The sequence below is a fragment of the Mytilus californianus genome, unplaced genomic scaffold (assembly GCF_021869535.1).
Source record: "Mytilus californianus isolate M0D057914Y unplaced genomic scaffold, xbMytCali1.0.p SCAF_9, whole genome shotgun sequence".
Lineage (NCBI taxonomy): Eukaryota > Metazoa > Mollusca > Bivalvia > Mytilida > Mytilidae > Mytilus > Mytilus californianus.
In genome coordinates this window covers 20,438,468-20,462,344 of record NW_026262745.1, presented here as the reverse complement: position 1 = coordinate 20,462,344, position 23,877 = coordinate 20,438,468, and the positions used below count along the sequence as shown (strand labels likewise).

The 23,877-nt window shown below is 33.0% G+C and overlaps 1 protein-coding gene across 1 annotated transcript in view; it reads left to right on the top strand.

Annotated features, from left to right (window-relative positions):
- Positions 1–23,877, top strand: part of LOC127714397 (leucine-rich repeat-containing protein 74A-like) — a 33,266-nt gene continuing 9,389 nt past the window's right edge. Inside the window, exons 1-7 of the mRNA XM_052220450.1 lie at positions 1–130; positions 2,611–2,750; positions 4,137–4,342; positions 6,510–6,617; positions 7,215–7,308; positions 20,403–20,452; positions 21,352–21,433. Coding sequence (XP_052076410.1) covers positions 114–130; positions 2,611–2,750; positions 4,137–4,342; positions 6,510–6,617; positions 7,215–7,308; positions 20,403–20,452; positions 21,352–21,433 — 697 coding nt within the window. The 5' untranslated portion in view covers positions 1–113. The remainder of the gene's footprint in view (positions 131–2,610; positions 2,751–4,136; positions 4,343–6,509; positions 6,618–7,214; positions 7,309–20,402; positions 20,453–21,351; positions 21,434–23,877) is intronic.

The window sequence follows — 23,877 nt, the reverse complement described above, 5'->3', positions numbered from 1 at the left end:
TGCAAATAACATTCTATGTGTAATATGCCGAGACAATTTAAATAAAACCAGGCGGATCATTCGTAGCCAAAGAAACTAGTATTTTTAAAAATGTTGTAAAAGTGGATATTTTAATGGAAGCAGCATCAAGGTTAGTTTTGATTTGATTGTTTTTATAACCTTCAAAGATCAAATTATTAATTTTGAAAGGAAATACTATTCTATTTTAAATATTGACTCTTGTTTACATGTTGTTTGAATTGTATACCTTAATGGTGTTTATATATTCATTAATAGATTTAATCATTGACAATCATCCCACATCTCATTTTGTGTAAATAATTATAATTTTCAACTCTTAAGTTAAGGAAAAAAATGATGAGCCAAAATAAATGCAGGAGAAATTTAAATTAAGACGACAACCCACAACACAAAAAAAAATATCTTTAAGTGACCAGTGAGTGCCATCAACGATAGTCATGCGCCAAAAACATACGAATGGTTGTGTGTGAGTGTGTGTTATCAACTTTTTCATGAAAAACATAAAGGGGGGGGGGGGGGTATTATCCTTAATACTAAATTTGTCCAACCTCCTCAATCAGCGAAATTAAGCTAAATATATCATTACAATAGAAACACTAAGTCTTATAGTAAGAGGACAGCTCACTGTGTTGATAGATATAAGAAGATGTGGTATGAGTGCCAATGAGACAACTCTCCACCCAAGTCACAATTTGTAAAAGTTAAACCATTATAGGTCAAAGTACGGCCTTCAACACGGAGCCTTGGCTCACACCGAACAGAAAGCTAAAAGGCCTTAAGCACTTAATCTGACAATAGAGTTGTGCTTTCGTTCATTTCATCATGTTCTGTTATATTGCCTTGATAAAGATCTTTCTTGAAAAATAGTCGTATGTAAGGTGTTTGTACATTTTATTTCCAATAGTAAATAGATATGTCATATATGAGCATTGTTCGAGTTAATATATTTCTTACATCATGTATACCTCTAGTCAATGCAATTTATCTTTGCAATGGAAGTGATGATTTGTTTGGTACTTGTTCGTTGTATTTCTATTAATTTGATTTTTGTTTTAGTGTTATAACTATTATTGTGATGAAAATTGGCACCAATTATCCACGGGTATTGTTTCAAAATGTTAATTCCTAGTTATATTGTGTATAATGTAGGAAATAACTAATGTTATATTCTTCAGGCTATATTCTTTGAAAACAATCAATGTTCTAATACTGACTACTTTTTATGGGATTCTCTTCTATCAATCCTCATTGTAGCTCAGGTAAACTGGATTCTTGCTTATTCAATTTTCTAACATTTAAAACTCACTAGACAATCAAAATATTCAGAACATACTCTATAAAAACGGTTAAAAAGTCAATTATCTATATAAAAGGACAATAAACCAGTAAACCAATACGAAACAATATGTAAAGGATTGCACGCAGTTACTGATAGCTAACTCGAAGTACCGATTTAGAAATTGTTCACTCTAATATCGGCCGCTGTACCTCCGCAATGCAGCTATGCTTGACGAAGCGGATCTAGTCAGTATGATTCACTCCTTAACTAACTAACCCTGATTTCTGACAAATTTAAGTTTTAGAGATTAATTCCATCAATTTAAGAACCATGATTTCATTGTAAAAAAAAAATTTATATCAAGCAGCTTCTGTCAACATCGACTCAATAAAATTGAACATTCTGAAAAATTACTGTTCATGCCTCAATTAACTAGCTTCTTGTTATCATATTATATTAAGACTGTGTTAATCCATATATTGTAAACTAAACCACGTTCATGTCATGTCGCCCTACGAAAGATATTATATATAGATGGTAACTCTAGCGTTATAATAGATTTGTAGAGATTTGTGTGCAACACAATGTATATATTAAAGTAAATGCGTGATAACAAAAAAGTAATATTCATTATTGTGTAGTCTGAGAACTTGAGAAATGATATATCATGTGTGAATATGCACAATATTCAGTTTCATTTGTACATTATTTTCACTTTTGCATATATCCTTTCACAGACGTATGGATCAATATCAAATGGTTTTACTCAAGCCAACTCGTTTATTGTGCGTTAAATAAACGTAGGAGACCAGTATCAATTTGCAAGACGCGCGTTTTTAAGATAAAATTGATCAGGTACCATCCAGACATTTCCCTTGCAAAAGGCCATTTACAGACCTTTAACCGAGTTGTAGTAAGGGTTCTTTAACGAAAATAGAGCATGACTTTTCATTCCCACACGAGTCGTCAGGTATTAAGTCCATATTCCGACAGGACGTGTCCGGGTATGTATACATCCCGCAAAACAGAACAGATGATTCACTTAAGCGTGAGATTGACTACCGGATGAGAAGTCAATGTTTAACCATATTTATATACCCCGTGTAACCCTTTGGGTTAAGCATACATCCCACCCTGAAGTAATAAACAAAACTTTTATGTGTGAATAGAAAAGAGAGGAGAAAGATATTAAATGGACATGTAACACAATCATCGATATTGCATTTTTTAAATACACTATGTAAGTGATATTGTATACTGGCATTGACTAAATCCATAACACAAGTTATAATTTATCATTGCTGTTTCAGGAATAGACGTATTCGGTTCAAATCTTACACACGCCCAAAGTCTGAGCCAGCAAAGCCTCCACAAAAGGATGAAATTAATGATGAATTTCATGATCTAGGGGACTCTGATTACTCGTCTTCTGATTCTACATCCTCCGATGGTGAGTTGTTTGGTAACTACTTCTGTCTGGATTTGTAAATATGACCAGATTTTCATATCCGATTAATGTGCAAGGGAATAGCTACATGTGTACATGTTCAGATCTTCATATGGACTTGCAGGTTAAATCACCGCCTAAGCGTGTAGGTCTAGTACAGACATATTCATATCACAGTTAGATGCTTTCGTGTTAATACGTCTGTAACGGTTGCGACTGGACTTTAAACACAAATCTTTCCTCGTCTTTTTAATCATAGATATGGGAAATAAATCAGCACATATACATTTTATTCAATTGTTTATCTTCTGTTTTAAGAACCCTTGACAATTAAAGATCTTTCAGATTGAAAAATGTTGGCGCCAGTTTATCATGTTTATCATATACATTGTTTTGTTTTTTTCGGAATTCAAGGTGTTTTACTTTTGTACATACTAGTAGTACCTTTGACTCTTTCTCAGGCGCGTATCAAGCCATTTTTACCCTCCCCCCTCCCACTTTGGATCCGCCACTGCTTTCTGCATTCTTTTTATTCTTGTAACCATTTATGAACATTTTATTTGGATATGTTTTCAAATGTTGCATATAAAAGTGAATGTATATTTTATAGTTTGTATTAATGGAGAAAGTTTTCAACAACAACAACGATAATTTATTTCAAATTCATATTTAAACAAATCGTTTACAAATGAATACAAAACTAGCACTGGTATATAGTCGAAAATAGTAACACATGTTGAAAATGGATTGCCAATTCATGATGATAATAATATATCATTTTATAAATTTGTACGTAACGTAGTTTTACATGAGAATTACATAATTTTCGCATTTTTTTTACAACATAAAATATCCGAACTTTTCAGGTTAAAAGTACATAATAGCTATACAGTCAATGGTTTAATTTGTTGATTACTAACGACATTTATGTGAGGTCATGCTAACTATAAACTTTTATCAATAATGGAGGTCCCATAACACTTGAAACAGTTCAATCATCAAATTTTGGAGTGATGTTCATTTAAGTGATTGAATTGTATGATTTACAGAATTATTGTCAAAATAGAATTTAAAATGTTCACACCTATAATGAAATACAATCAGATTAACCTCGAAGTCCACAATGGGTTATAAATTTTAAAGCACTTAAAACGAATTTGATAAAAGAATGTTCAATTTCGACATGTTGATGAAATCAGCATAGTTATGTTAAATTGAAAATCGTCACCCTTCTTAACCCCTTCAAATTTAGATTACAGACTTATTCATTTAGAAAATATTACAATATCAAGACTCAGATACTCCTCCAAATAAAAAAGGAACATGTTATTTTATTCTAATTTGACAATTCTACTTTATCATATTGAATTTACTACTTTTCTTTTGCAGATGAGAACCAATCTTTATCCTTCCCCGGAAATCATTCCGTTAAACATACTACCGTACTATGTCAGCAGGTTTATGTCAAATCATGTCGCTATTTCGACAAAGTACCGTCTACCTACTTTTTTCGCCGACTTAAAAGAACACACATAGATTTATCGCATCACGGATTGGGCATCGATGGTGTGAAGTCAGTAGCAATAGCACTAGTGGTAGGTACACGATGGAGTGAAGTCAGTAGAAATAGCACTAGGGGGAGGAACACGATGATGTGAAGTCAATAGCAATAGCACTAGTGGTAGGTACACGATGGTGTGAATTCAGTAGCAATAATATCACTAGGGGTAGGTACATGATGGTGTGATGTCAGTAGCAATAGCACTAGGGATACGTATACGATGGTGTGAAGTCAGTAGCAATAGCACTAGTAATAGGTACACGATGATGTGAAGTCAGTAGCAATAGCACTACTGGTAGGTACACGATGGTGTGAAGTCAGTAGCAATAGCACTAGGGGTAGGTACACGATCGTGTGAAGTCAGTAGCAATAGCACTAGGGGTAGGTACACGATGGTGTGAACTCTATGGGTAGGTACACGATGGTATGAAGTCAGTAGCAATAGCACTAGGGGTAGGTACACGATGGTGTAAGTCAGTAGCAATAGCACTAGGGGTAGGTACACGATGGTGTGAACTCTAGGGGTAGGTACACGATGGTATGAAGTCAGTAGCAATAGCACTAGTGGTAGGTACACGATGGTGTGAAGTCAGTAGCAATGTCACAAGGGGTAGGTACACGATGGTATGAAGTCAGTAGGAATAGCACTAGTGGTAGGTACACGATGGTGTGAACTCTAGGGGTAGGTACACGATGGTGTGAAGTCAGTAGCAATAGCACTAGGGGTAGGTAAATGTACTGCTTAAAATTATTCATCGTGTTCCTTCAACCGAAAACATAATAATTATTACTTAAATCGGCTTCCTCCTCCAATAAAAACTGACCGCCACGAAATAGCACAATAGTGCTGAAAGTGACACTAAACAATTAATCAATCAATCAATCAATCATTAAATCAAGCACCGTTTTATGAATACAAATGTTGCGTTTAACTAGCTTGTTACAACTAAACGAGCCGGGTTTTTAACCCGAAACAATTTGCAGAGAATGAATTATTACAGATTTAATATTGATAAGACTTCACGACTGTCTGTGTGGATTTCATGCATACACTGAACACTATAATCACAGTATCAAAAATCGAATGTCAAATGTTATTTTTCAATTTCTAAAAAGATATGGTAAAAGACTTTTTAAAATATTAAACAATAAATCATCTTTTTCATTGGACATTTTTTAATCGACTGCCTGTATTATGCAATTTGTACCGCAATAACCCAACAAATCAGTCACTGCATCATATATCTTATACATTGATATTATTAATCAATTTGAAACCAATCGTTATTATTTATTTCATTTGCTAATTTTTTTTTTATTTCTAAAAGTTTTATGGTAAAAAAAAAATACAACACAGTACTCGACAAATCTACATCAGGGTCTGGATGGGGTTGACAGAATAAAGAATAATGTCAAAAATAGATAATGAATAAGGAAAAATGAGCAAAAAATATAAAGAATAAAGAATAATGTTGTGCAAAAGTATAATGAATAACAGTGCAAAATAAAAGAATTAGTTATAAAATACTGATTTCAGAAATGAACTATGTACAGAATAAAGTAATCATTTAATTACAAAAAAATGTCATAAGTAAAATCATTTACCTTAAAATTTTACAGAAAACGAATCATTTTAAAAGATAAAGAAAAATGCCCTTAAATTTAAAGAATACAGAAATTAAGGACCCCATCCAGATTCTCTTTGGTGGCGGTTTTACAGTTTAAACGAAAAAGTAAATAATAAGCAGAAATAATAAGGGAAGGCCTTGATGGGATTTGAAGAATACACAATAAGGTGCAAAAAAATAATAAAAAGAGAAAAATCAGCAAAAAAATTAAGAAGAGAGAAATAGAGGGTGCAAAAGTATAAACTGTGGAAAATAAAAGAATTATGTAATACAATACTGATTACAGAAATGAAAAATGTACAGAACAAAAAAATCATCCAATTACAGAAAATATTAATTTTAAAATCATTTTCTTAGAATTTTACAGAATAAGAGTTATTTTTAAAGATAAAGAATACAGAAATTATTGACCCCAGCACCATTCAGATCCTCATAAGATGCACCAACAGTATTGAAAAGATAAAATCATTATACATAAAAATGAAGACAGAAAAGTAAAATTTCAAAAAGAAAAAAAAATATTGACTGTTGACCGTTTTTGTAGCTATTGAGCATTTACTTCAATTTTTACAGAGTAATACAACGGTACAGCGACTGAACTTATCTAATAACGACATAGCCAGTGAGGGGCTGGCGCATATTTTAGAAACCTTGCAAGAAAATATTATTATTACTGATTTGGTAAGTCGCAATTTTATTCTTTTTAATCGCCATTCTTTCTCATAGGAAACAACCACACGCATTGCTTTTTTGAAATTCTAAAAATATCTGATTTTGGAAAATCATTTACCTAGAAAAAGTACACCGACCTTTCTTTATTCATCCAAGATTGAATTTTTTGGATATTTATTATAAGAGGAAATATTTAATTGGAAAAAAATGTATGTTTTGTAAATCATTAATTTGAAGATTATTTCATGATCTCTTTAGAATAGATACACAAAGTTTATTTCGTAAAACTGTTGAACCAATATACATTCCAGTGTTCGCAATGGAGGGTTCAGAAGAAATGGCAAAATTTGGCTTTGGTCAATGCGTTCCCGGGATTTGGGACATAATGATGTTTTCTACCAATTTCAAACGAAACCGGTATGGTTTCTTTATATATTCTCACCGAATCTTTATTAAAATCATGGTTCATCTACTTACCTTTATTCAGTTACACTCTGTGAACAAATTAAGTGTAGAAACAGTTGATCTCTCTCCGTCAGCAGACAGTTATGTCATGTCTTGGAAACTAATTTTTATAATAGGTATAAAGATGATTTTTAATTGTAGAATTTAAGTAACAATAACCTATCGTCAGGAGGTGCTGTGTTACTCGACGAATCCTTATCAAGTAACAGAATAATAACCAAACTAGATATATCTGGTAAGTTCAATGTAAGGAATAAGACAAGAACGGAAAATAAGGAGAGAGAGAGAGAGAGACAGAGAGAGAGAGAGAGAGAGAGAGAGAGAGAGAGAGAGAGAGAGAGAGAGAGAAGAGGATATTATGAAGCTCAGAACATTCTCAATGTAAAAAAAAATACTCTTGCAAAGTTCTTTTCTTTCAAATATACTGATATGTTCTGTCACTCAACAACCAACAGTGCAAACATCTCATATATCTTAGTGAACTTGAAATTAAGGATACTATCGAGAAGGTCTGATCCATATCGTGATCTTTTCACTATTGACACAGACGGACATCTTCAAACTAGAATCTATGACAAACGTAATGATTTCAACTTTCAAATTGCCAACTTTCCATTTCTCAGCAGTAACAAATCCTCTGCTTCATCACATGGCGTTTACGTACTACAGATACTACGTTACGCTCGTGCATGTTCACACTACAAAAACTTCATAAACAGTGGTGTGTTCCTTACACAAAAACTGCTCCAACATAGTTATGAGGAAGAACGACTGAAATCGACACTACATAAGATTCACGGCCACAATCATGAATTGGTTGACCGATACGATGTGTCAGTGTATAACTAACTAGCAGCAGGTTTTAACGGTCTTAGATCTTTAGATACCAGTAAAGTCGTATGATCTATAATTCTACTCATTGTGTCCTATTTTGACATTATTTTTGAGTTTGAATTTTCATCGCGGGTAATGCACACATATCAGGTGACTCTTACCCTGTCGACACACCCGATCTCGCTCCTTTTAGAGTGCATGCAGTTTCCTCAGTTTCTGTTTGTTACCTTGATTTGTCTCTTCCTTGTCGATTTGCGAGAGATTTGAACATCTGTAAACTACTGTCGATTTAATTCAACACTTATTGCGTTAAATAAAAAAAATCACCAAAAAGAAGAAGACGAAAATACACCAGTCAACTAAACAGTTCACAGAAAAACTAAATATTACGAAATTCGAAGCCCAACAAATACCGAGGGTACACCCAATGTTTCAAGTGGTTTAGTATAATAATTAGCAGTTTCTGCTTTTTAAGTGACATAAGTCGCATTGCCCGTGTTAAAACTGTGTTTATCGTACCATTGCGGATAGGTAGAAGTATCTAGTAGGCAAAACCTAAGACATTATCAAATGTATAAAACATCTAGAACATGTAAGTTTTTTTAACTATAAAATACAACATGGCAAAATGCGAATACATTCATATGACCGTTAGCAGTAAGTCTATAAACATGAGTATAAAGGACATTGTGAATTACGCTTTTGAGTAAATTCATACATTCACAAGTAAGTAACATTTATGATGTCTGTATCTCTATTTACGGAAATGTATTCAACCCTTATCACATGCATGCTTTATATTTTCGTATAGTAGTTTTTTTTTACTAAAATCCAAAGATATTACATAATAGAAAACGGCTTAACCTCTGTGTTAATTTTTTCTGTACGCTTTATGTCGCTATTTTGCATATGCAAGATTGTGTATACTATGGGTTGATTTTATTGAATTCCGTTAAGTTTTCTGTATTAATTGTACGTCTTCAATTTTGTACAGGATTTCGGTTTCTCTCTATTTTTCTTTGAAGCTTTGCAAAAGACAACAGCCCCTAAATATAGAGTATTCATATGATGAAGACATAATCTTTCAATCAGTTTAATTGAGGTCTGGAGCTGGCATGTCAGTAACTGCTAGTAGTCTGTGTTATTTATGTATTATTGTCATTTTGTTTATTTTCGTTTGTTTCCTATTCTGACATCGGACTCGGACTTCTCTTAAACTGAGTTTTACTGTGCGTACTGTTGTACGTTTGTTTTTTCTACATTGGCTAGAGGTATAGGGGGAGGGTTGAGATCTCAAAAAACATGTTTAACCCCGCCGCATTTTTGCGCCTGTCCCAAGTCAGGAGCCTCTGGCCTTTGTTAGTCTTGTATCATTTTTAATTTTAGTTTCTTGTGTATAATTTGGAGTTTAGTATGACGTCCATTATCACTGAACTAGTATACATATTTGTTTAGGGGCCAGCTGTAGGACGCCTCCGGGTGCGGGAGTTTCTCGCTGTATTGAAGACCCATTGGTGGCCTTCGGCTGTTGTCTGCTCTATGGTCGGGTTGTTGTCTCTTTGACACATTCCCCATTTTCATTCTCAATTTTATTCGTAGTTAAAACAATATTTCAAAGCATACGTTTCTCATCAGGGGGTTTGTACCTTTGTATCTATTTAAAAGGAAAAAGATCGATTATCTTTGATTTTAGCAAATATATTTTTTAATCCTCAGATCACTATCGTTTTTATCTGTTGACATTAGAAATTATCATTAAAATCCACCCGACTTTTCAAAACTGTTGTTTTCTCGGTCAGAAGACCGCAGTATGTAAGTTACAATACATTTCATGCTGGTTAGACTTGTATAAAGAACGAACTTCGAGGGAAGTGGTGATACATGTTTCCAGTTTTAATGAAATCTTATTTGGCATGAAAATTTACATTTAATGAACATGATTTTATTGTTGAATGTACATAGTGATATTGATTTAGTTATGAATTTGAAGTGTTATTCAATACATATGCAGGATATTACATTCAGTAATATATGTTTCTTTATGTAGCTGTGATTACAAGCATTTAAAACAATTTAATTGTAATTTGGAGGTTTTCCTTTGTTCGACGTCATTACTCAATTATTTATCATTTCATGATTTAACTAGTATATGATGCCTAAACATATATTTTGTCAAATTCAAACATACACAATGGGAATAAAACACAAAATCCTAGACAGATTATTTTAGATTCAATGTCTTGTGTTTGAAATTTTAAATTCAATACCAAATCAGAGATTCGAAATTTCAAGTTCAATATCAGAAAAATCAAGACAGAGGATTATGTATTTTTTTATTATTTTTTTTAAGGACTAATGAATTATATTTCTCATTTAAAAAAAGAAATTAAAAAAAATGCTCTGAAAATTAAATTGAAAACATAATAAAATATAAATGAGGCCACTGCATCACATAGAAATGTTGTAAGAGAAAATTGAACTACTTTTTTATAGTTTGCGATGACTCTTTTATTTTAGCTGTATTCTGTTTGTAATAAAGATAAAAAGCTTGATGAAAACAAAATTTCATTAATGTTAATTAGACAACCGTTTCTAGAATATAGTAATAATATGAACAACAACAAAAAATCGTGTTATAACTTTCTTTTCATTTAAAAGAAACGATAACATCAAGTTAGTAAAATATGTGCGTCTGAAACGTTTTTTTTTCTGGATTTACCTTCATCGGGAACACTCAAACCTAAAACTACTGAAAGTCATGTATGAATACTTGAAAACTTTAGGATCTTTTTAGGCTAAAGGAACATAGAAAGAATAGACAAAGACATCTAAGGTCAATTTTCCCTGATGGAGTTGAAACCTTTGTTTGTTAATAATTTCAAAATTCATTGATGGAGAATTTAAAAAAGGTATTCTATTCATCAAGTCAGTGCCGTAGAACTGACTAATGAGCTAATGATACCCTCGGGAATTAGCAGTCCAACGGCAGCGGTATCTAACTAATCCTTATAGGGAAAGGAGGTATGTGTAGATCAAATGCACATTGTTGCTTTCTGAACATATATGTTCAATTTGTTTCCTGTATATGTAAAACAAATAGCAAACAAGTCTGACTGAAAGAACAGCAATCCAATGTACCCCGCGTTGCACATATTTTATCTGTCCACTTGCAATAAATAAAACAAAATTCGTTTAACATTTTAATAGAATGAGATCACTTTCAATGTTATTTTCCATATATTTCTATTTCCAAGGGGAATAACTCCTGTATTATAGTTGGTCGCCACTCTTCTAGTACCTTAGTAATATAACTTCATAAAAATTCGACAACAAATGTAGGTGTGTGAATGCTTTCTTTGCAATGTTCAATATATATAACATTTCAAAGAGATATAACTGTTGTAAAAGTAATAGATCAGCGCTGATTTTCGAACTAAGCCAAAACATTGATGACTTAAACTTATGATACAAAATTCATAACAATCCTACAAGAAAGGTGTGATAATGCTTACAATGCAACTTTCTTTGAAATATTTTTTTCAAAGGGACATTACTTTATTGAAAAATATTTGATTTTCGTATTTGTCCTGGACAATGCTGATATAATCCTTTGATATAAATTTCATAATTATCTGATAATAATTGTACACTTAAGAGCCCTTACGATACAATTTTCTATAGAATTATATTTCAAAGTAGCCTATTAACTCCTTTTAAAATAGCTGTTTAGCACTGATATTCAAACTTGTCCGAGACAGTGCTGATATAAAATGTACACGTTATAGGACGAACGCACGGTATTTCTATGACCCCGCAACGCGTCGCTCGTGAGACAACAATTAAGACTAGTACAGTCCAAAATCAACAGGTATCCTGTAGATATTGAAAGTTTTATTTCGTCGAGTAACGGAGTTCAGCGACATGTCCTCGTTCACTGTGTATAGTACATTGTAAAGCCGGTCCAAGTTAAGAAAAAAGGGAGTTACGTTTCATTTTGTTTAAACATTGTATTAATGAAAAGAATGAAATGAAATTTTGTTCTGAATATAATTTTTCCAGTTTTATTTTCAGTTGACAAATTTCGTGTAAAATCGCAAGCCGTGATTTCTTTCAATTTACTAATGATTAAACAGTTCCTGGAACCTAATGAATAAAATTCATTTGAAACTAGTTGCAGTATTAATTAGATTTGTAAACCAAAGATGTAGAGAAATGTTTACATCTTATTTAATGAAGCCTGTCTTATTTAATTAGTTTCAAAATCTAAAAACATAACATTTGTTTGTAAACGAACCAGTCTTTTATTGATTTTGCCGTGATATTGAAAGGTTTGCTGGCATACATGATTTAGCAATGTATATGCAAACAATGTTTTGTAAATTTCGAATAATAGAGTTTTTAATAAATCGATATGGTGTATACAAGTCCAAATCATTTAAACTATATAACAGTAACTTCTAATAGAAATAGAAACCCGATTTAAAAGATGGTTATGATGACCTGATTACGCTGATTACGGTAATACATGTTGTCGCTGTCTGTACTTAATAACTCGTTGATTAGATGGAACATACTACCAGTATATCGATAATAAGAACATACATACAAGGAAATGCCTGTACCAAGTCAGGAATATGACAGTTGTTTTCCATTCGTTTGATGTGTTTGAGCTTTTGATTTTGCCATTTGATAAGGGATTTTCCGTTTTGAATTTTCCTTAGAGTTCGGTATTCTTGTTATTTTATTTTTTTATATACACTAAAGTATTTGTGTGAGGGAATGTTCATCATAGAATTTAATTCACATTTAGGTGCAGGTTCTCGTAAAAAGGGTTTTGCTTAACATTTATTGCACATAACGTTTACTGCCTTGTTGGATTGATCTCTGTTGAAATTTAGGGTACTTTCCGCCAAAATGTTTAGCTCGGTCAAATTAGTGGAAACTGTCAATAGTATAGCCATGAGACATCCATCATTCATCTGATGTGAGATAAAGTATATCCATAAAGTCAAGGTCAGAAATCATTGATGAGATTTGACTTTTAAGATTTTTGTTATGCTAAAATTTCAAAAAAGGACAAAAGAACAGACATTTTTTGTAAATACAGAAATTTGGGCATATATTTATTATCGTGATGTTGAACCATGGACAGATATGAAATATTAATCATTCTTTTACAAATGTTGTATTCAAATAATTCTGTCGAATGTTAGATGCTAGTTTTAAATTTGGTGAAAATCCATCCCGTCGCAAAATTACACAATAACATAAACATCGAAAATATTTCTGAATTTATAGTACATCGATTTTATTGTTTAATACTGGTAATCAAATCAAATGATTTCTAACATAATTTGACACTCTTTTCAGTATAATATTTCTATGGAAATGTTCCCTTTTGCTATACGAAATTTTATTTCCGTGGGATTATTACTGTATAAGTATAATATTTAATATTCTTGTGTCATACCTTAAAATGGAATGTTATTTCAAATTGATATTTTCCATTAACACCCTTTGTAATATGGAAGACTTATTCATTATTTATAATAATGAGAAATTCATTTAAACTATAAAGTTATCGCACTAAATTGATGCATGATAATTGGTATTTTCAATTTTAGAATTAAAGTAATTGATAGATTTCTCTTGCCCAAGATTTATATGGGTTATTCCTAATTCATTCCTAATAGTTAAACATAATCTGTTTCCCGAATGGAAGAACTGTTCACAGCACTTAGTCTACTATAGTTACAACATATAGAGAATGAAATCAACTATTACTTTATAAATAACACAAAAAAAAAGTTTGTTAATTAAGTCAAAAAATTTCCTCGCATTTTCGACATAGAGATTTATTAAAAAATTACACACCTCTAAAACTTTTATTAATTCCTTTCCTTTAGTAAATTTCACATTTTTTGTTGACCACTGTAAGCAAATAGGTGACCATCAATGACCTTTCTTTGACTTTGTCAATACAGTAGTTATATGGTGAAGATTGTAGGACAGTGATTGAGGTGACGCATGTATTTTTCTGTTAGTAGATTTTATACTATTTACTATGTTGAAACTGTTATCGGGAATCCATTACTTGGTTAATGAAAATATTGTGTTCATTCAAGTATTGTTTTGTTGAATCTTAATGAACTTTCTTCATAAACCGTGAATCGTTAAAGTCAATGAATAGAGCTGAGAAAAACTAGAAGAGGACAAATTTAGTCCAAGAATACAAATCACTTGGTGGTAAAATTCATCTCCATACCAAACACAACAAGAGGCTTTCAGATGGACAGCAAACCGGATTTTCCAGCATGAACATGATATTTGCAAATCAGAACCCCAAAACAGGATCAAGTAAAAAAAAAAATGAATTTTTTGAGGGTTCAGAAATGAAAAGGCCAACATCAATCTTTACTTATTTAAGATAAGTGACATAATATTGGAGTTTAAGACAGTATATAAGTACAAACACATTTGTTCAGCAGGGGTGGTTAGGCAGAAATCATGAAGTCAATAATGGAAGAGATATGTTTATGAGATTATAACCTTATTTAATATGAAACCATAGAATCCTGTGGTCACCCAATAGCTTTCCAGAAACCTACTTTCAAACGGTTGTTGTCTTTTTTCTTCAAAGTATCACACGATTTTCATCTTAGCTTTTTCAAGTTATTGCATGCACTTTTCGCTACTTAAAGGTCTATAACTCAACAACGATAAAAGCTAAAATCGTGAAAATCAAACTTGACCTTTATTTATCTGAATTTGAAAAGATTTCATCAAAGTTTTTTCAAGTTATTGCACGGACATTGTTTGGCAGTCTACCGCCCAGCCATGTTTGGCAGTCTACCGCCCGGCCACCAGTCGCACTTCACCAAAATCCAATAAGTTGGAAACATAAATGCATAATCGTCTGGCAACAAACGCAAAACCAGTATATGTAATAATTGAACAAATATGGTGTATCTTGAAAATTATATTTCTTTAAAAAAATTAAGAGATGTGGAATGCTTGTAAATGAGACAACTATCCCTCTGAGTTCTAATGACGAAGATAAAAGCAATTATAGGTTACTGTACGACCCTTAACAACGAGAAAAAACTCATACAGTATAGTCCGCTATATAAAGCTCCGTCATGAAATGTGAACCAATTCAAACGAGAAAACTAACTGCCTCATTTATAAAATACAATTACGAAAAGAAAATATGACAGACATGAACCAACGGCAACAACTGAATAACTGGCCCTCGAATTGGAACCGGCACATAAAGAGTATGGCGGGGTTAAACATGTTTATGAGGGCTCAACCCTTCGTGCATCTACAACTTTCTTTTAAAATTAGAATTTTATTACGGATACGGCGACACTTCCTTATTACATTTATACATGTCGTTTTATTTTGTTTATTTCATTGCTCAGTGTTAATAACCGACCGTGCGAATCACGCATGGGTAGTCAAGGTCGTTAAACACTCCCGTAGTAGCATTGCTACTTGATCATGCATTTGCAGTCTTGAAAATTCGAATACATCTTGGATACACTCGGGTTGATATTCTCTAAGAGTACGTTGTAGGTAGAATGGACAAGTGATCGTTGTCGACGATTGCATATTGACATGTCAATGTTGTTTGATTCAAAATTATGTTGTTCCACTGACAAATACCTTACATCGCCGTACATACATATATGTACACAAAGAAAAAAGATAGCAACCCCAAGATTTTTTGAAATGACAAATGATACGATTAGTGTCATGAGATTACGGACCGCCGCTTCCAACTGACGTAAGTTTCTGTAGACGACAGCCTAAAATGTTCCAAACATGCTCTTATCTTGTCTTGCCCTATAGAACAGAACTAGTTGCAACTGGCATTCAAATGACCAGCCGATGCAATGCCCTGACTTCATGCTGCGAGATTACCGGTGGTCTACCAGATCTTGGCAAATCTTTCATGGAGTTGGTTTGGATATTTTCTCTGGCGTCTAATAGCTTTAATGGACATCCCTGTTGACCACATGCCGATAATTTGCACATTTTAGCCTCCGATGTTCGTCTTCGTACCATGTGCACATGGAATACATTTGTTCAAATAGCCGGACTTAAATACACAAATTAGAAGCGCGGAAATACTCAATTTAGGATATTGCATGGGAGTGGATAGCTCAATATCTATATTATCGGTCACACCTGTATGATCACATCTTTTTAATGGAACAATGGTCTTGTTACAAACAATGTTTGCATTTAAATTAGATTCATGGTAAAATGCTATAATTCAATACACCAAGAGGTGCGTATCTGTTTTCTTTGTGTGATGAAGCCACCATAAAAAGTAAAATAACAAAAATACCGAACTCCAAGGAAAATTCAATTCGTAAAGTCCCTTAGCAAATGGCAAAATCAAAAGCTCATACACATCAAACGAATGGAAAACGACTGTCATATTCCTGACTTGATACAGGCATTTTCTTATTTAGAAAATGGTTGATTAAACCTGGTTTTATAGCTAGCTAAACCTCTCACTTGTATGACAGTCCATTATATTGACAACAATGTGTGAACAAAACAAACAGATATAATAGGTAAAAATTTCAAAAATAGGGGTACAGCAGTCAACATTGTTTTATAATCTTAATCACTATAAGAAACAAACAAATATGTCAACAAAGACAAATGGCATATAGACAAAGCACAGAAGCAAAATTGAAGGACAAGAATACAAAAAATTACGACAGCACAACACCACAATGGCGGGATGCATAAGTACCGAGCCACGCCAAAAGGATATTACCAAAAATGGACCAAACAGTGAAGGTTAATACTTTACAAAAACAAATAAAAGAACACTATGACACGTAATCAAGATGATAAACAAAGACAGTACCTATAATCTATACTTCAAGACCATCAAGTATTATTTGTGAAGTTGATACTACGGAATATTTACCAACAAGGTCTTTGTATCTTCCGATGACATTTTTTATAAAAAGGACGAGACGTTTTTTGACATAACCCTGGTTCTTCAACCTTCAGCTCAGACACTTGTGACGTTTATGAAGTCTGAGTAGCAGCTGCAAGATCTTGAATACCGAATGAGTTGGGAAATATATATCCCATATGCAGGTGAAGTTGGTATATTGCTACTAAGGTGGGAGAAATTGATAATTTCAAAATTGAAATCGTCTCGTTTGCCATAGATTCTGGAACTGAGATGTATGTCAAATTCGAGGTATAAGTCTAAAAATGAGGCAGAGGAAGCGTGTTTGATGTTTCTAGTTCTGGAGGATATATTAATGGAACCCAATCAGAAAAGTTTGGATTGTTAATGGAAAGAGCATCATCAATATATCTGAAAGTGAAATCAAATGTTCTGGCTTCTTTGATCTTCTTGTTTTTGACAAGTGCCTGAAGGAACTCCGACTCATATGAAAATAAGAAGAGGTTGGCAAGGAGAGGCGCACAGTTCGTTCCCATAGGAAGGCCGACAATTTGTTGATTTGTTGAAAAAGTCTACCTCCAAATTCCACAAATATGTTGTCAATAAGAAACTCCAGCATACTGATCACTTGTTCCTCTGTGTATCATGTTTTACCTTTTTGTTCACTATTAACAAAATATGCCGTATGGAATCCCAATTAATTCGCAAAGTAATAAATTTATAACGTATGCTGCCATTTGTATATTGAAAAGCATTGTAGATTATTTGTTTAAGACGATTTTTCAATTTCACATGGGGAATGGTGGTATACAGGTTGGAGAAAATCAAAAGTTTTAATAGAATTAATTTCAGAGAAAGATCGAGGTGTGAAATTATCAAGATGTTCTTTAGAGTTTTTTAGAATCCACATATGGTTAATACCACTACGCAAGTAAACAGTTTCACAGTATTTCTGAAGACCCTCTTTAACTGCGGACAGAATCTTCGTATATCTAACGAACAATTCCTTTGTAGAACATGCAAATAAGCCGGCATTGTACCATTGTTTGCATGGAATTTTGTGAAGCTTAGGTATCCAACACAAACAAGGTAAAACACAGAATGTTAGTTCAAATCAATTCATTTTGCATAATATTAGTCAAAATAATCGTATGCAAAATGTGATATAACTATAATAACAATACTTTCTCATGTCTGGTTGATTGACCAAAAATAAAAGACCATCCTTTATTAATTTCGTATAGTGATAAGGCAATTTGGTTAATTTACATATCAGTGATGTTTTATCTAATTCTTTTAATCAATCATATGTTACAGGCAATCAATTGTAACAAATAGTTATGCATAATGTTCAGTCTAAAGAAGGAGCGCTACTGATTTCAAGGCGGGTTGATGGATATGTACGACCATTATTACACCAGCATAGGACTAGAGCGTTACATATTATCAAACCATGTTTACTTGGCTGCTTTGTTTTAATCATTTAAGGGCATGCATAATTAAAATGAAAACCATTATTATATTCCTGCATTAATTTCACTTAAGTTTATGTATAATAAAAATGAAACCCATAGGGAGTGACGCTATCAATCACCTCAGCAGTTAAAACAGTCTATTTTAAAGTTTCGCACATAAGCTTCTAATAACTTTGTATATGCAATCCTAAATCACGTACCAAAATTAACATACATCTAAACAAAATAAAAGATCCAATTTCTAGTACTTGTAAAATATTTATTATATTCTCTGATAATTATTGTTATATCTAAATCCTTTCATTTTAAAATGACAACTGTATCAAATTCCAAGGTAAATCAAAGAATGAAAGGAAAAAGAAAAATTGCATAAGATTGACCATTGACAATGTAAATAAATTATTAATATAATTTTGCGACATTTCAACTGGAATTAGCAGAGGCTAAACCAAGTGAAGACCGGCAAAATCTATTAAACAACTTCAGTTAATATCTGTGGTCTATACATGTATGTTATTTCATTCAAGAGATTGTGTTTTTTTGTTGATGTTATCAGCAGAAAATTATATACCAATATGATGTACTTACATTACATGTACTACACTAACAGGCTCTTCTAAGTTTGAAAAATTACTCTCATATAGCTTGATATATATTTATTTCTGTAATACAAACATAACCTTTATATTCTTGTGACAGACACATTATTTGTTTAAAAGTTGTAGTAGACCACATGACAAAACATAACTCAGTTGGGTTCAGTATGATATATGGAGATTTTCTTGAAATTAACAATATAGTTGCAGTTAAAGAATGTTCCATTTTTCCTATATTGGCCACCGAAAAGAACAAATATGTAATTCTGATATACAAATAAACTAAAAAGATGGCAAAGACCACAAAACTGCCGTTTCTTTGATATGCTGATTATTTTCTAGTATTTCATATGTTTTTATGTCGTTTACATTCACTCATTTGAATTCGTTCCCAATTTATAAGACTGCTCTCATAGTTTATACATTTACATACAAAAATCAGATAACATGTTTTACTGTATCGACTGTATTAAAGTACAAGCGTGTTAGGTATGAACTGATATAACGACCAAAATATTTGTTTCTTAGCTACAATGGATTATACCTTTGATGATTGAACAGGCGTTTGATTTCGTAACCAAACTATAATGTTTTATCAATATATTAATACAAAAAGACACATTGGAAATAAAACGGCACCATTATCATCGTACTAAAGTGATATTCCATGGCACACTTGAAAGAAAAATAGACATTGGAAATTGTTTATAACATATAATAAATCCACTTTGTTGCTTTTATTGTAACTCTTAGAAAGGCATTGTAATTAGCTAAAAGTGATTGTTAAATGGTGTAAAATAATGAACGTCATTAGATTGCACTTTTCATATGCAAATAGTGACCTGGTTTTTGTTTCCAACCTAAAAAAAAACACATTCAAGCAGTAACAAATGTTCAGACTGGGCAAAACGAAACCCATTAAATCTCATGACGGGCAAAACCCTTGTCTGTACATGTTAATAATGAACAACACCCTTTGAAATTAAAAAAAAGGGGAAATAATTTCAAATCCTTGAATGACTTCTATGTAAAAAAAGTAATTGATACTTTCTCTCCTATGAGAATAAGAAGATGTGGTATGATTGTCCATTAGACAACTATTCAACAGAATTCGAATGACGTGGATTTAAGCATTTATAGGTCACCTTACGGCCTTCAACAATAAGGAACAGCCCATACCATATAGTCCGCTTTAAAAAAAGTGAAAACAATTCAAACGAGAAACTGATGGCCTGACTTATAACAATACAATTCACAAAAAACTAATATAACAACAACCTGAAACAATAGACACAAATCAACGGTATAAGGATTTTCACAGTTACTGAAAGCTAGTTCAAAGCCAATTACAACTAACGAAAAAATCATGTTCTCCCAGACTTAAGTATCAATCAGTTCACATCCAACATATTTAGTGTAAAGACCTTTTGCACTTACACTTTTTCATAAATCACATATGTCTTTAAATGTATATTTCAAGCGAATGGATTTACTGAAGGCGATGCTGTACATCTTTCAAATTTAGTAAAAGTAAGTACAGAAAACTTATCTTCTTATCTAACGACATTTTTTGAAGAAACAAATGTTATACACAATAATTTAGTCATGTCGCATGGGTATTCTACTATTTTATGTTTGCAAAAACTGTCAATTTTTATTTGCAATTTTGTGATTTTAATTTCTAGTTGTATATGGTTTCAACCAGGAAAAAGCTACATATATATGTTTATAAATGATTAATAATAAAAATTATAATGATAATTGTAATAGTAATAACAATAACATTTTGTGAACTTTCCATTTCTATGTAGCAACATTCCAGCAGCGCCTGCATATGGAGTATATATCTCCCAATTAATACGATATTCCCGGGCTTGTTTTTCCTATCATGATTTCCTTGATAGAGGATTGCTGCTTACAAGGAAGCTATTAAACCAAGAGTTCCAAATGGTGAAGTTGAAATCATCCCTTCGTAAATTTTACGGACGCCATCACGAGCTAGTTGACCGTTATGGAATAACCGTTTCACAGATGATATCGGATATGTCCCATATGTCGTAACTACAATACCCTTCCCTTTTCAAGAATGTGACCTACCGAATAAGACTATTTACCGGATTTGTAATAACATAGGCAACACGACGGGTGCCACATGTGGAGCAGGATTTGCTAACCCTTCCGGAGCACCTGAGATCACCCCCAGGTTTTGGTGGGGTTCGTGTTGCTTAGTCTTTAGTTTTCTATGTTGTGTCATCTGTACTATTATTTCTCTATTTGTCTTTTTATTTTTGGCCATGGCGTTGTCAGTTTGTTTTCGATCTATGAGTTTTACTGTCCCTCTGCTATCTTTCGTTCCTCTTTTAGTATTATTCAAGTCATTGTTTTCATAAGTTGCATCGCAAAAATCATTTATTTATTAATATTTGCAGAAAAACCAGTCTATACGAACTTTATCTTTAAGTAAAAATAGTTTTCGGGAGGAAGGAGGAATTGTTCTAGGTAAAGCTTTAGGTAAGTAGACTTCTTATTCATACATGGTCAGTGAGTATTATATGCCGAATAAATTACACTTTACAAAACAATAAAGTATAGGCCTGATATATAAATATCGTTTGGGTTTTATTTTCTTTAAATCTGCAATTGTATAGTAAGAAGCAATACGGTGATAATCACACGTTTGATACATACTTATTTCATGTTCGATACATCCACTGTCAGAAAATACAAGGCCCATGCAACTTTTCTCCTGTTTTGATAGACAAATCCTTATAAAGAACGATATATAGCTGGGTCGTCAAGTTATTTGACTAAAGCTCTTACCATAATTTTTTCTACTGTAAAAAAAATGTCATATAATATTGCGATGAGGTACATGCAACTAGCGGTGTTAATTAGATGTGAATTCCTAATGATTGTAAAGATCTACTACAAAGTCTTCATCAACAAAATTTCAACGAGTGCTTACAAATCATATATCCCAGCGACACATGGTACTACCGGAAATAGAACGTCTGGTTCATTTCTCGATCTTTTTCTCGAAATTGGCACAGATGAACTACCTCAAACTGGAATATATGACAAACATGATGATTTCAACTTTCCAATTGTCAACTTCCCTTTTTTCAGCAGTAACATAACCTCTGCTCTATCGTATGGCGTTTACATATCACAGTTAATACGTTACACCCTAGCAGGGGGTTTGCTCCTTACACAAAAACTACTTCAACTATGAGATAGAAACGACTGAAATCGACACTACACCTTTTTTGACAGTCACCATCACAAATTGGATATGATGTGTCGGTGTCTCAACTCACTTCCAACATTTTGTCGCGGTCTTGGATCTTTAGATACCAAATAGCCGTATAATCTTTAATTAAACCGATTGTTTATTATTCTCGCTTTTGACGTTTTAACTTATATAATTAGTGTGCATTCACATGGCGGTTGACGATGGCATAGCAAGAGAGGTTGACCCTATCGACACACCCGGTCTTGGTCCTTTTTCGATTCACTCAGTTTTCGTTTGTTACGTTGGTTTTTTTATATCCATTAACCATATTTGAAATGACTACTGTCGCCTTGATTTAATGTACGTATAATGAAAAGTCAAAATCCCATGCATGATGTGAAGTTTGGAAAGTAGCAGATAACATGGCGATTTCCACACAACAGCTAGCTATGAAATAACATTACTCCGTTTGGTGCGAAAACATTAAAACATTTAGAAAAAACAATGACCTTACAAACGTAAAACACCGATTTTAATCTTTCAGCAATCACAGCATATGAAGTCGACGAGTTCTTAAGCTTTCCAATTCCCTTTGGCATATTCGTCTTTCCGGACGAAGATTCATAATAAAGAAAAGCGCTACAAACGCCGTAAAACTGCCAATGGGCTCTTAGTTCGCTATTAAATTGTCAATTTGATTAAATGGGCCACGCTAAATCTAACTAACTTTGTTTACTTCTCTGTTGTGGTATTTACTGGAAAAGCTCCAAAACCTCTTAAAGTCAGGAGGAAATTATCAAAGAGTTGTTGTCGTTGCTTCTTACTGCATTTTGACTATTCAAGAAATTGATATTTAGAAAAAAAATTTTACAGTCTCTTGCCGATGCGTTCATGACTGATTAAATACGATTTATAGAAATTGACAACTTGTCTATCAACGGGATTTTGCATATATGATAATCGCAAGAGTTCCTTTTCAGTTAACTGCCATGGTGTTCTCGTGGCACCTCCGACCCCGCACCCGAAGACTGGAAATTGGTATCTGCTCTGATATATACGCGGCATTTAGGTTTGAGAACAAAACCTTGTCGGTCCTGAGTTGGAATAATGTGTCCGGGTAGGGTGACATGTCTTCCTTAGGCCTGTTATCTAGTGAACTAGCACTTTAAACATCCAACTCAGCGTGTCTGTTTAGTACAAAACAGGGTTCATATACATACCGCACTTCTAAATATGTATGTGATTTGCCACTGGACGTAAAACAGACATCTACCATAATTATCATCATCATATCAACATTGACCTGTATAGGTGTGTAATGGTATGATAATTTTTCTGTCTCATAGAGATCATTTCTGCTATGTTTACTCACGAAGGTTTGTACATTCAAAAACCCTGTATTCTTTAGCCTTTGTAAGCTGACAGAACCTTTGTTCAGCGTTCTAAATTAAGAATTAAAGTCGGAACGTGCTTTGACTACGGATTTTCTTCGTCAATTGTTTTCGGTATGTTTTTACTGTTGCGTGTAACAACCGATATTACTGAAACTTTTTCATAAAATGAGAGAGCTGGTTTTATCCATTATATTCGTCTCCCGTTCGAAGTCATGTTATTTCGGCTTGTTGCATGGTCGTTGTGGCTGTATTTTTACTTAGTGCATATGATGGTAATAGTTGAAAAGTTTTAGCTCTTGGTTTCCTGATTGCTGTTTGGTAAGTACCGC